The sequence below is a fragment of the Tripterygium wilfordii genome, chromosome 12 (assembly GCF_013401445.1).
Source record: "Tripterygium wilfordii isolate XIE 37 chromosome 12, ASM1340144v1, whole genome shotgun sequence".
Lineage (NCBI taxonomy): Eukaryota > Viridiplantae > Streptophyta > Magnoliopsida > Celastrales > Celastraceae > Tripterygium > Tripterygium wilfordii.
The window spans coordinates 2900718-2914809 of record NC_052243.1 but is presented as its reverse complement, the minus strand read 5'-3'; the positions used below and the strand labels follow the sequence as shown (position 1 = coordinate 2914809).

The following is a 14092-nucleotide window of genomic DNA, read 5'->3' as shown; positions in this document are numbered from 1 at the left end:
CGGGTTTCGTGAGATTTCACCAATTTTGCTGGGTTCCATATAACTGCATGACTTTGCTCAAAACAATTTCGCACAGCTAAAAACGAACTTTTCGACGTAATCGAGTGTTTGAGCCTTTCGTCGGGCATTTTGAGGGTCTGTGGTCGAGATTTATTGTTATGGGGGTCGAACATATCTATTATCTAGTCGAGCATTCATATTTACTGGTCGAGCATTCATATTGACTAGTCGAGCATTAGTTGATTTGGTCGAGCATTTCATATTTACTGGTCGAGCATTCATATTGATTGGTCAAGCATTCATATTTACTGGTCGAGCATTATTAACTTTTATTTATTTCACTTATTTTTTTTATCTTAGGTTTATAATGGCTTACATTATTCCAGAGGGTCAGCATTTTCCTGCAAAAGTGTCAAACTTTTCTCAACCAGATGTAGTTATTTGTAATATCAGGGATAAGTTAAATGATGATCAATTGGAGACCTTTAGTAGATCATGCTTTGGCATGTATCTTCGTATTAAGAGTCTAACTTTTTCCGGGCAGCTTGTCCATTAGCTATTGTTAAGATAGGTTGAATCCTCCAACCATAGTTTTGGCACAACTTTCAACTTCAGGTTGGCTGGAAAGCAAGCAACATTTTCATTTGAAGATTTTGCGCTTGTTACTGGATTAGTATGTACTGGAATTCCACCCATCTCTTCACTTGTTGATACTAGCACACATAGGCTAAGGGATGCTTATTTCAAGGGGAATAATAGTATTAAGAGATCTGAATTAGAGAGTACATTTTTGGGTCTAAAACCTCAGCCTGACAATGAAGATGACGTTGTCAAGTTAGCTCTTGTTTATTTTGTGGAGTTTGTGTTGCCTGGTAGGGAGCGTAGTAGGAACATTTCTGATGTGACATATCTCCAATTGGTTGAAAACTTGGATAACTTTAACAAGTATCCATGGGGATTTGTCAGTTATGCACGTACCTCCAAGTCACTTGTAGGAGCAATGAAAGGACGTGTTCAAATTTTTTTAAAAAAGACTATAAAGCCAACCAAGACTCAGAAGGAGCAATACAGTCTCTATGGATTCCCGTTAACTCTACAGGTATTTAATTTGCTAATCATTTATCTCAATGTTGTTTTGATTTATAGCTTATACTCAATATGCAATGCATGTAATTGTATATCATTGTTTGATTTACAGATATGAAGTTATGAAGCTATTCCCCTTATCTGGAGGACATACGCACAGAAAGATCCATAAATTCTGTATCCAAGGATATTGAACTGGAGTACATCAATCACTGCTGACTCAACAGAACTCATCCTAAGTGTTTTTAGAAGGAAGCAGGTATCACATCCATCTGTGTGTATTAATTTAAATTTTGTGAGATTGTCTATTTTATAGAAACTAATGGTTACTATGTGTACCTTTCACAGCTTCAAGTACATAGTCGACTTATCCCAACCCAGTTGGAGATGGCACAAGAATATTGCATAAAGGCTTCCAATGTACTAAAAAATGTTGTAGGAACAATGGTTGGCAAAGATAAAAAAAAGCCAAAGGTTGTTATAGATGAGATTGAAGAGGAAGAGGAAGAGGAAGTTCAAACACATAGGGATATTCCACCTGTTACAGAGGTAGTAATATGATTTTTTATTGATTGAACACTTAGTTGTGTTTGGTCAAGCATTAATTTTTTTTGGTCGAGTATTGTATCTTATGGTCGAGCATTAATTTTTATATGGTCGAGCATTATATCTTTTGGTCGGGCAATAAGTATTTATATGGTTGAGCATTATATGAATTGGTCGAGCATTTAGTATTTGTATGGTCGAGCATATTTTCAAATTTAGGTCGAGCATTGATATCTATTCTAGTTGAGCATTATTCATCTCTGGTCAATCACAAACTCAATAATCCAATTTGTATATTTTTCATTTGCAGAAATATGTTTTGAGGGATACTATTACAATCAAGATTGATATATTTGATAGTTTGCTTAAGGATCACTCCAAGAAGCATAAAGATCTGAAGGTGAAATTGTGTTTGATGTTGCAATTTGTTGAAGAATTCATGGGGACTCTTCTAGAAGTTGTTAAAAAAACAAAATGCAAGAAATGAGGATGATGGGAATGGGGATGTAAATCATGTAATAATGGATGGGGATGTGAATGCCAATGATGGTCTAGGGACTGCTGGAAAAGATATTGCAGAGGTTGTTTTGGAGTGTCCAAGGACTGTTGGACATAAAGAGATATTCGTACAGGAAGAGCAACATCCTTTTGGTCAAATTGAGCATGAGGCTGATAATGCAGGAAAATATAGGGATGGGGATGCCACTGATGCTCAACTGCAAAATAGGAAGGCCGTAATATTTGTTGAGCCCCAGGAAGTTCCTGTGGAAAATATAGAGGAGGCTGTTATGAAGGGTGATGATACTGTTAGCCTAGGTGCAAAGTACGATATTATTTCAATGGATATAGCTGCCACTACTGTGGGAACACCACATAAGATGGATATAGGCACTGAGGGGGTGGAGATTATCACCCCATCCAAATTCCCAGTTGCAAAAAAAGGTAGGGTAATTCCTTGTGTCTCAAATAAGGAAAAACTCAAAAGAAAGCTTGGGACATTATTGAAAACACCCTACACCAATCCCACTAAAAAAAACTGAATACACCAAGTTAAGTTTCGATTTCTGGTCTGATTTTTCTTGCAGAATACTCTACAGAAGGTTGTAGATATCCATTAACAATGATATCATCATCCGACCTTCACATTCAAAGGGTTGTGTGCGAAGAGATCAAGATTGTCTTGATAAGGTTGGTACTATCTTAACAGCGATTAGATTCTATGAATCATGCATGATCTAACCCCCTTTTTGACAGCAGATCTCATCCCAGCTCATCGCACCTATAAATTTGCGCCCTGCCGTGCCTGAGGGGGCAATAGAATGCGTTTGCACCGATTATTATATATATATATAGATTAGATGCGGTTGACCCGAACATTGACTCGTAACAGGGTACGACTTACGACCCCCCACAAAGCCCACAGCCAACCAACCAACGAAACAATGCTTGCTTTGAATTCCCTTTGAACTTCTTCTTCTTCTTCTTCATCCCGTTTCACACGAAACGGGACTTTATCTAAGATCTCCTATTTTCTTCAAATTTCTGTTTTCTTGCTTCAAATTTTGAAACCACAAAAATGGATTGCTGAATTGTGTTGTAGTTTTTTTTTCCCCCTTTTTGGTGCATTTGTTTTTGTTGGGATTGTTTGGAGATTGATTGATGATGGGGAGGAGTAGATCGTCGTCATCGGCGAGCAAATTGAGGTTCTGTAATCCATCGTACTATCTCAAGAGACCGACACGGTTGGCTTTCCTCTTCATTGCGTTTGTTTGTGCCAGTTTGTTCGTCTGGGATCGCCAGACAATTTTTAGAGAACATGAGGTACTTCCCACTTTTTGGCATGTGGTTTACTTATTTGTCTGTGTTTATGCATCTGTCCGTGTTTGGTGGATAGGAAATTGTAAGAATGAAAATCTTAATTCCTATCTCATTCAACTACGCTATTGAGCTTATTATGTGAGTCAAATATGAAAAACCTTCAATTAAGCAATCAAGGTGAATGCTCATCATGCTGTCTTTGGGTTTGCTTGGCCGAGGAAATTGATTTATTTGTGTTCTTCTGCTTGAATTTTTGCATAATCATTTTGTTTGTTAAGGATTATACGAGGCTTGTGATTGTGAGTTAATGGATTTGATTATTTTATCATGACGAAAGAGAAAAGGATGGGAGGGATGTTGAGATGAACAATCTGCAAGAATTGTAAATTGATGAGCTCAGACTAGGTGCCAAATTGTCAATAACGGAAGAGGATAGACATCCAGTTTATAATGATCAGGAGTTTATCAGTTTATGCAAATAAAAAATGACTGGAACACTATAATGAGCAATGGGAAATTTGTCTTAGTAGGCCTATTGAGATTCCTTGTGGGAGTATACCACTCAACAGCTGGAGGAAAGGCATCAAATGGACCCCAACCATACATTATTAGTTTTAATCAAGAGACAGTACAAGTGCGAATGGATATGAAGCGTGAGAAAAGTAGGAAGCGGAAAAATGGAGAGCGTTGGTCCTTTCTGCATATCATTTGAAACAAGTACGAGCAGAAAAGATGGGAGGAGGGAGATGAGATCAACTCTAACTTGTAATTATTTTAGTATGTTGAAAAATACTCTTTTAATACCTCGAAATTCATCAAGTTGCCAAGTATTTTACTCTGATTTTCCTACTCATGGAAGTATAAAAAGTACATTTATCTCCTCATTTGAGGTAGGTAATTGTGTGTAAGAATTGATTTATCATGTGTTTTATGTATGAAGTTTTTTGGTTCCAATAGTGCATGGACGTAACAAATTTATTGCCTGCAGCTGGAAGTTTCCAAGTTAAATGAAGAGCTGAACAGATTGCAAAATAAGGTAAGAATCCCCTCGTTTGTGCTCAAATGTTCCTTCTTTTATATGTTTTTAGATCCTTCTGTTTAACCAAAAGAAAAAGCAGGAATTGTTTTTTACGGTTACTCATACAAGCATTTTTTCCTGTAATCTTTTATATGTTTTGATTCTACTACTAAGTATTAACCATGGGCCACTAACTTTGAAGAACCTAGAATTGCTTTCCATGTAGAACAATCAATATTTATTAAAAGTCAATGGCACTCGACCTTATTGAATTTTTGTTAAAATACTTACCTTCTCCAAAGTTACTGCTAGAAACAATCCCCCAAATTTTATTCACAGTCTCATTTGGGTAATCTATGATTGTCCTTCCCAATGTGAAGCATGGTTCTTTTAAGTGCATCTTGTAGCCGGCTCTCTTGGAGTTAAAAAGTTAACGGAGTGACTTCTTGTTTCGGCTCTTACAGTTTGAAGAGTTGAAGATTGTTCATGGGGATGAATCTGGAAGGGTCAACATAGGTGAACGAGCTGAGAAGGTTGTTCCAGATGATCCTATTGATGTTCAGCGAAGAGAAAAAGTAAAAGAGGCCATGCTTCATGCTTGGAGTTCGTATGAGAAGTATGCGTGGGGCCAAGATGAACTTCAGGTATGAAAATATTTCTTTGGCAGAGTTAGATATTGCAGTATCAGTGCTCCTATCTAGTTTTTCTGTCTTACAACTGACGAGTCAGGACGCAGTTTGTCGTGGACATTTCTACCTGTGCACTATGAACTTCTTGTGCCAACATATGCATTGTATTTAATTTGAAAATGCCAGTTGCAAATGTTTGATCATTCGGGAATGATGGTTTGTGCCTTTGTGGAAGTTTGAAATTGAAGAGTTGATTTGTGAAAGTTCAAAATCAAAGCTCTATGTGACTAAAAAATTATTGGAAGCTTTTTCTCTGGGTTGAAGAGCTCACTGCATGATTGAATTTACATTTTGAAGATTAGCATCAAATTTTGTGGATCTAAGTTCAACATCTTGAAGTTATCAATTTCTCAAAGGTTTAGAGTAATGATGCTTTACTTATTTGCATCATGTGCTTGATGCATACTCCCCATGAATTTCAGTTATCTTATTTTTAATCACCAAGAACTGGACATGGTTTTATGATCTTGACACTGTGTTCATGCATGGTTTACCATTCCTTTGCATGTGGTTAATATGCTTTCAACGTTATTCTCGCTTGATGCCCTGTGTGACAATGCTGGAAGGTGCTTTTGTCATTCTGGTTCAATTAATTATATTTCACTAGTTAAAGAAAAGAAGCATGCCCGTGCAGTCAAAAATCTAGGAGCAGGATTGGGTGATAGGTACAGCCAAGGTGAAAATGGGTTGTCATAATTTAGATGCTCATTTATAGCCACTTAATTTGGATCAACCTCTATCTTCCTCCATTTATGAAATATTATGTAAACGTTTTTTTCTCATTGTCTCTTCTATCTTCAAATGATTTTAAGCAACAAATTAAGTATTTTCTTTAATATTAATATACTAATATCTCTGGTGGACTTCTACATGTGTGTAAGTCAATTGATTGATGTTAGTGTGAGAAGTGGATTTTGCACTTCATATCCTTTTTTGTATTATGTTTCTCAATATTCTGGACTAGATTTTTATGAGCAGTTTCTAGAGCCATGTTATTCTTCCTTATTTGCGTTCAAATCATTTATATTTTTTTTCCTCCTCTCTCGAGATGGTATACAGTCAATATGCTATTTCTTTTTGGTTTCCAGCCACAGTCAAGGAGTGGCGTGAATAGCTTTGGCGGTCTTGGAGCAACTCTTGTAGATGCTCTTGATACATTATATATAATGGGTCTCAAGGAGGAGTTCCAAAGAGCTAGAGAGTGAGTTTAACTGATTTGTCGTCTCAGTGTTTTGTGTTCGTGAGTTCTTCTCTCTTTGTTGTTTTTTTATTTTTTATTTTTGAAAACGGGCCTCTCATTTTTATACTGCATCCATCTCTTGATTCTGCTCATCACTAGCCCATATCCAAAAGTTGTAAGAGTAGAATTATGGTTGGAGGACGAAATAGCTGCTGAATTCATTTGAATTTTGAGTAAAAGACCAGGAAAATAACTGACTTCTGACTGTTATTGTCAATATTATATTGTTCCCATGATAAACCTTTCTCCATTGACCATTTAGCTTATACCACTTCTCTTCTGAATCCACATCAATATTGAGAAGTCTCTAGTTTCTGCTTTTTTTTTTATTCTCTACGTTAACCACTAATATCCATTGAGTGTTCTTTTCTTTATTTCCATTCGTTCACTTTGCTTTTCCCCAAGTTATCAACTATAGTATCATTTGCCTTTCCAAAAAAAAAGGTTATCAAACATGGTAATTGGTTTGAAATCTTTCTTTACTCCATATTTATGATTGGATTCTGTGTGATATTGCTATGCTATTCTTTTGCAGGTGGGTTGCAAATTCATTGAATTTTAACAAGGACCATGATGCGAGTGTTTTTGAGACGACCATAAGGTTGCGTTATCAGGTTTAAATATGTTCGTTGAATTTATTTTGTATATGAGTGTTATGGACTCTGACTTGTTGGAAAAATTTCATGGATTAACATAGGGTGAGAAATAGAAGAGTTCCTTCAATTTACTGATATTTGCTGCCCTTCTTAATGACCTCCAGAGTTGTAGGTGGACTTCTTAGTTCATATGACCTTTCAGGCGACAAAGTTTTCCTTGAAAAGGCTAAAGACATTGCTAATAGATTGCTGCCTGCATGGGACACTCCAACAGGAATTCCTTTTAACTTTATTAACTTGGCACATGGCAATGTACATAATCCTGGCTGGACTGGGGTAGGTTGTCAACTTTCAATTTCTGTTTTCACTTTCTTGCATACTTGAAGTAATGATATACTGAGTTTGTTTGCTCCTACATATGATGCAGTAGCCATGACATGTAATTTCATTGCCCCTTTATCTTTCTTTGTATACAAACTGAGCTCCTTACCCTGATAAACCATCTTGCCCTGGCATAGTTAAAGGCATTAAACTACGAACATTGAAGCTTCACTGGAGGTAAGGACAAGGAACCTCTGCTAAGGATTCTATCTATACCCAATCTTTTACGTCATGCTCAAAAATCTATATAACCTAGCCGTTAGAGACTGGTTTAATTGATGGAGACAAAAATTGAGGGGAATCTCTATGGACTTATTCCATATTCTATGAGGAAAGGCAGTTTTAATATGTAATTGTTGAAGCTTTCCTGATTAACAATCCTCTATGATTGTTCTACTTCTCTATCAAGCCATCTTCCCTATAGTTGATTGTGAACAGAAGTATCATGTTGTTTAAAGAATTCCTTAAGTGTATGCCATATCCACTTCAACTTTGATACCATCCTTCCAAACTTGAGGAGTATAAACAAAAGGCTAGTGTTAGAGAAAAGCACCACAGGATGAAAATAAATAAGCATAAGAATCAAATTCAAAATTGAAGACCTGACCTTTATGGAATGCCATTGGAAGGTTGTTATCTTCAGGAACTATATTATTACAACTAAGAATTCCTTTACTTGAGGATTTAGGGTCTGCAATAGGTTCTCTTGGATAGACTCTGGGACAAAATTCATGGCTGAAGCCTTAGCCGTGGCACATGTTATTGGTGTTAATATTATGTCAATATCCACTTGCTTTAAAATACCTTCTGTTTCCTTATCTGAATGGTTTCCTTTTCTATCACTGTATGCATGCTTCTTCAATTCCCTTTTCCCCCTATAAGGTGTTGCAACGACTAAAAAATCAGCTGTAGATTGTTACGTTGAGAAGAAAGAATTGCAAAAGGATTGTTGCATCTATTATTGCAAAAGGAATATGAAACACAGTTATGCTTGACATATTCTTGCTAACTAGGAGATTGTTTCTCTAGGACAAGGGAGACCTAACAGACGATGGCTTGTACGAAGTTCATTGAGGCATATTTATTTAAAGCTTCAATGTCTCTCCAGCTGATAACTTCTTATTAGGGAGATTAATTGAAATTGAAAAATATGAACTATCTGCTTCAGTAATGTATTGTTTTTCCTATCCTTCAAATTCTAGAAAAGAGGACAGTGGGGAGAGAATCACAGGATAACTCATAGAATTAGTGCTATGACCAACTTGTAATTTGCGGAGTCTTTTGGCAATTGTTCTCCTCTTCCACTAAATTCTGAAGAAAACTTGGGGCTAGGGTAGAAAATAGGAGAATCCCCATATTCAGTGATACGACCAACAAATAGTATATTAGTGGAAAGTTTTGTAAGCGAAACAAAAGCAAGTGATAAATACAATAATCTAGAGAATATATCCTTTTTTTCCCAATATAGATGATAATTTACCTACTGCTACGCCAAATCGTCTTTTCCCTGACTTTGAAGTGTAAACATAATTTATGTTTGAGGTTCCTGTCATGTGATCAGTAGCTTCCAAGTCGATGAGGCAAGAGTAACTTAGGAAGCGTAACATAGGTATTTGCTAGAGAAAAGTTGGAATTAAAATTGATTAAAATACTGTTGCTAGAGGAAAATTAAATCAAGCCATGAGAAAATGTATTAATAAAATGTAGTTAACTTAAACTATTAGTAACAGGAAATATATTAAATGTAGCAACAGGAAAATACTGTTACTTCTGAATAGTTAACTTAAACTAGTCCAGATCACTCAACATATTAATAAAATGCATTCCTGTTTTTGGTAGTCCAAACCTTCTTTTGAACCCTATCAATATCGTATATGAGTAATTAATTCTGCCGGTAAAGCAATATATCTTGTGTGAAACAATTTGTAGCATGGTCTATTGATTGGCCTCATTGTCAAATAGTCGCATGCAAATTCAATGAAAGTGATTTTATGGGTCTCCATATTTTCTTGGTCCCAGGGTGACAGTATTCTCGCAGACTCTGGCACAGAGCAGCTAGAGTTTATAGCTCTTTCTCAACGGACAGGAGACCCACGGTACCAGCAGAAGGTATGTTTCTCTCATGCTTATACGTGTGCATATCATGGAACAGGAGTTGCAGTACTTGTGTGAGTAAGAGCCGAAGAACCAAGTATTGACCTCCTTTGTTTCATATGATACTAAATTGTTTAACAATTATCTTTAACTTGTGGAAAGTGTAATAACTTATTCTTTGGCAATTGGCATGACAGAATACTTGTCATTTTATCTGCCATCAATTCATTGATTGGTTTACAAACTGATATACCAGGTGGAGAAGGTTATATTGGAGCTTAATAAAACCTTCCCTGCAGACGGTTTGCTTCCCATCTATATTAATCCTTATAGAGGATCTGGATCACGCTCAACCATAACATTTGGAGCCATGGGTGACAGGTATATACATCTAGAAGGTTATATAATATGTTGGATTTTCATTACATTAGTAACCTTTCGCTTGGTCTAGATTCACTGCTCAAATGTCAAATAGGAGCTTCTAAATTTGGCTGCTGTTGATGCCACTGAATGCAGCTTTTATGAATATTTGCTTAAAGTTTGGATACAAGGGAACCGAACGTCAGCTGTCAAACTTTATAGGTGAGAGTTATATGATAATATTTATCTTCTCTCTCTCTATCTCGTGCATGTTCATGTAGGAACTAGATGACCTGCATAAATTACCTTTTTAGAAGAATTTTATTCTTGGTCTAATTATTCATAGCCTCCCCATTTGTTGTGTTAATCGTACATTACTTTGCCTTTTGGAATATGAAACTTCAATTTTAAATGCTTGAAGCAGAGAAATGTGGGAGACTTCAATGCAAGGTCTTTTAAGCTTGGTTAGGAGAACAACACCATCATCTTTTACTTACCTTTGTGAGAAAAATGGGGATGTGTTGACTGACAAGGTTAGATATATAGCTAATGCTGCTTTTCTAATGGTGATGTGATATTTCAATGTTTCAAGTGCTTGTTTCATTTCTTCTTTACATGCAGATGGATGAATTGGCATGCTTTGCTCCAGGAATGCTGGCTTTAGGATCATCTGGCTACGGGCCTGCTGACTCTAAGAAGTTCCTTTCTCTTGCTGAAGAGGTATTCTAACATATCAAAACCGTCCCAATTTTTTTTGTTGTGATGTTGGATTCATTACTTTGTGAATTTAAGATTTCAGGCACATGGGCATGGTTCAATTGAAGAGATTTTCGAGAATTAATGTCTGAGTTGCTCGGGGTGTTTGGAGATAGATTCGCTATACTATACTTGGGTGTGTATGCATGTATATGTGTGTTTTGGTTGTTTTCAGGCATGCATATGGTTCTTAAGTAGATCTTGGTTCATGAAAAGAAAAACTATAATTGGCTGCTTTTTTGTCTGACTTGATACTTCAGAGAATTTGCATGGATGCTTGTACCATTGATTTCTACATCTGAGCTCTCTAACTATCCAGCAATTCTGGGTAGCGCAATAATATCTTGTTTTGGTTTTTTGCTCAAAATGCGCCGGACTTCTTCTTTGTGCTTCTCTTTCCATAATGACTATGAAGTAGAATTTCTTTGTAAGAATATTTTGAGCTGCATGAAAACTTTTTTTTTTCGAAGTGCATTCTGGTGGAGATTTGCAGCTCGTGTGATGTGGAAGCCGTTATTTATTTATTTTTTAGTTTGAATGTGAAAAATATTTTATTAGCTAGGGTCACCAAGGGGGTGCCACATATTATGTTAAGCAGAAATGATGCCAGCAAGGACTTCCAGAGGGTAGAGGTTCAAAATGTCGACCTTACTGTTTTCAGTGTGAAAAAGCTAATATTGTGACACAAAAATTGAAATGATTTTATTTTCATATGAGTCAGTGCCATCAAAAGTTCTTTTGTTTCTTTCCTTCCAAATTTTCAAACAAGTTACCAAGCTATCGATGCAACAACTTTCTTTATCTCCTTGTGGGTGTGCAAGTTGCCAAGCTCTTTTGTTTCTTTCCTTCCAAATTTTCGTCCCCATCCAAACTTTTTCAAATGTTTTCCAGCCTAGTAGCCTACAAAAGTGGAATAGGAAAGAGACATTATAAATTGGTAATTCTGAAATCGTACTCTTACTAAAGTGGGATATGAAGGGTACTTTTATTACGAACATCTTATTTCATTGAATCTTCAATTTGGGAACTCTAGCTTCGCCGGGTCTTGTGTTTGGAGAGTGGAGGCCAAAACATCCACCTTACTCTGTCTTTCCTGGGTCTGGTGTTTGGAGACAAAAACATCCTTCAGAGGTGGCTTTCTTTTGCTGGAAAGTTGTCTGGGGAAAATACTCAATTTAGATAACTTGTATACAAGGGTTTATTATATATCATCGATTGGATTCTCTGCAAGGCTAATTCTAAATATACTGATCTTCTGCTCCAGCAACATATGGAGGGTAAAACAAAAAAGAAGAATCTACAGCTTGGTTCGTATGGCCTTTCTTTAGTGCTTAGCTGCTTATTAAAGGGGGGAATAGGAGAATCTTTGATGATGTTTGTCTGCAACCCCAATATCTCTGCCAATAATTACATTGAAACCTTAAGCAATGGGAATTAGATTGCTCTTTGCAAGATTCACCTTAAGCCCCTTAAACACCCAAAGCATAGAATGAAACACCTCAAATAAAAGATTTGTTCCAGTTCCGCACCATATAAAATCAAGTGTCATCAGCAAGTATAAGATGGTAAATCACTTGTCCGCCTACTTTGAACCCTTCAATAAAACCTCCTTCAAGCTGTTATCACCAAGCCTCTAGATGAATCTTTTTTGCCATTTTACCAGATTTGATCTTTTGCTAAGACTACACTATAGTTCTGTTATAAATGCCTTCAGTTTTCTGATTCGTATAAGGTATCTTTGTAGTCTTATGCTTAAAATGAGGGGACTATTGCTATAAATAATGTGTTGTACGTGTGCTTCTCCCCTTTGAGTTTATGTCATGGAACACATTCTCAAGGTAGTGCAATTTATATCACATATGTTTACTCTTTGAGGGGAATATTTGCTAGCCTTGATGCTTTCATTTGTAACATGTTCTTGTAAATTTATGTTAAGATTATGTTGATTTTGATATTTCATATTCATCCTTTTTTCGTTAATTCATCAAGAACTGGGAGTTATATTTAGAAGTGTTTCTGTCATTTGCTTGATTGTCATGACTCATGAACTCATGAAGCCTATTGTAGGAATTGGCACTTCTTTATTTTGAGCAATTTCTTGGCAGTTGTTATTTTATAATGTTGACAGGCTCCTTTTCCTTCATTTGCAGCTTGCTTGGACTTGTTACAACTTCTACCAGTCAACACCAACAAAATTGGCTGGAGAGAATTATTTTTTTCGTGCTGGGCAGGTCAGGTATCCCTATTGTTGTGATTTTCCATGTATATATCTGGTTGCCTGAGTCTGGTTTTACACAACGTTTCCAGGACATGAATGTGGGTACATCATGGAACATATTGAGACCAGAGACGGTTGAATCGCTCTTTTATCTGTGGCGTTTCACTGGGAACAAGACATATCAAGAGTGGGGTTGGAATATATTCCAAGCCTTTGAAAAGAACTCCCGTATAGAGTCGGGATATGTTGGACTGAGAGATGTAAGCACTTCTTAAACCCTCACAAAACCATCACCACTTTTTTTTTTCGTGTTACCAATATGAATTTTTAGGCATTCCTGTGGGCTGACTTCATATTGTCGGATTCTGAGACGTGAATGTTGAAATCATGGAAAATGTAATGGTTATGGAAATGTTATCTTGGCCATCATTTTGATTGCTTGTACTTTGTTAGTTTGGAATGACACATTTGGGGTTATGCATATGCATCTGATCCTCATTGTTGCATCTAACCCAGCCGACTCTGTTTTGAATTTTCCGAGTTATTTTGTCTGAAAGAAGATCGCAAATAGTACTTCCAGTAGGTGTGGTACTGTATTTAAATTGTTCCCATGTAGCTTTCTCCAAGTGCTGACTACTGGTTTTCTTGCAGGTTAATAGTGGCGCCAAAGACAATATGATGCAGAGTTTCTTTCTTGCTGAGACTTTAAAATATCTCTATCTTCTATTCTCACCACCTTCAGTCATTTCCTTGGATGAGTGGGTTTTCAACACAGAGGCCCACCCTCTAAGAATCGTGGCTCGGAGTGATGGAGAAAATTCGGGAAGATCTGACGGGCAACATAAAGAAAAGATTAAGACACGTGGCAGGAAGGAAGGTCGTCCTGGGTGATCCGTAAGATTTACTTGGCTTTTTACTTGATCACTTTTATGATTCTAGGCTCTAGTCGGCGAATAGAGGAACTTGAGGCTTCTGTTATAGAACAATGCAGCTTTAGAAAATTTCTTCCTTCTGGGTTTAGGGTAAAACTGTTTTACACCAAGGGAAAGTCATGCACTTAGATGGTATATGTAAAATTAAAACATAGTTCATCCCATAATGCTTATTATTGTCTTGTAGGAAAGAAACTCTCCGATTAGTGTATGGCCTCTTATGAGATACGTACATTTTTTGGATGGATATGTATTTTCCAATAAATTTCTCAGCTTTCTAGAATTCGCACTTGTGATAATGTGGCATAGATGGTACACCCTATGAAAATTTCACTCAAAATTTCCACGCATTACGTTC

At 36.6% G+C, this 14092-nt stretch overlaps 3 protein-coding genes across 3 annotated transcripts; all 3 read left to right on the top strand.

The window, feature by feature from the left end:
- The first annotated feature begins 367 nt into the window (after positions 1-367).
- Positions 368-1204, top strand: LOC120010448. Its single transcript, XM_038861249.1, has 3 exons — positions 368-507; positions 616-1099; positions 1199-1204. Exons 1-3 carry the CDS (start codon positions 368-370, stop codon positions 1202-1204), a joined length of 630 nt encoding a protein of 209 aa, XP_038717177.1.
- A 252-nt stretch (positions 1205-1456) lies between these two features.
- On the top strand, positions 1457-2130 carry LOC120010148. The gene is made up of 2 exons (XM_038860857.1): positions 1457-1635; positions 1943-2130. Exons 1-2 carry the CDS (start codon positions 1474-1476, stop codon positions 2117-2119), a joined length of 339 nt encoding a protein of 112 aa, XP_038716785.1. The 5' UTR covers positions 1457-1473; the 3' UTR covers positions 2120-2130.
- An 865-nt stretch (positions 2131-2995) lies between these two features.
- LOC120010621 (mannosyl-oligosaccharide 1,2-alpha-mannosidase MNS1-like) lies at positions 2996-14017 on the top strand. Its single transcript, XM_038861403.1, has 14 exons — positions 2996-3453; positions 4439-4486; positions 4933-5112; positions 6246-6358; positions 6933-6998; positions 7158-7329; positions 9394-9483; positions 9725-9849; positions 9985-10050; positions 10253-10361; positions 10450-10548; positions 12735-12815; positions 12892-13062; positions 13454-14017. Exons 1-14 carry the CDS (start codon positions 3292-3294, stop codon positions 13691-13693), a joined length of 1722 nt encoding a protein of 573 aa, XP_038717331.1. The 5' UTR covers positions 2996-3291; the 3' UTR covers positions 13694-14017.
- Positions 14018-14092: the final 75 nt, after the last annotated feature.

Bases quoted from the DNA above. Each gene is read 5' to 3' on its own strand.
- LOC120010621 (XM_038861403.1), top strand. From the start codon at position 3,292: ATGATGGGGAGGAGTAGATCGTCGTCATCGGCGAGCAAATTGAGGTTC. The intron at 4,487-4,932 runs GTAAGAATCCCC...CGGCTCTTACAG, and splicing joins TGAACAGATTGCAAAATAAG to TTTGAAGAGTTGAAGATTGT. The intron at 9,850-9,984 runs GTATATACATCT...CACTGAATGCAG, and splicing joins TTTGGAGCCATGGGTGACAG to CTTTTATGAATATTTGCTTA.
- LOC120010448 (XM_038861249.1), top strand. From the start codon at position 368: ATGGCTTACATTATTCCAGAGGGTCAGCATTTTCCTGCAAAAGTGTCA. The intron at 508-615 runs GTATCTTCGTAT...TTTCAACTTCAG, and splicing joins AGTAGATCATGCTTTGGCAT to GTTGGCTGGAAAGCAAGCAA.
- LOC120010148 (XM_038860857.1), top strand. From the start codon at position 1,474: ATGGCACAAGAATATTGCATAAAGGCTTCCAATGTACTAAAAAATGTT. The intron at 1,636-1,942 runs GTAGTAATATGA...TTTCATTTGCAG, and splicing joins ATATTCCACCTGTTACAGAG to AAATATGTTTTGAGGGATAC.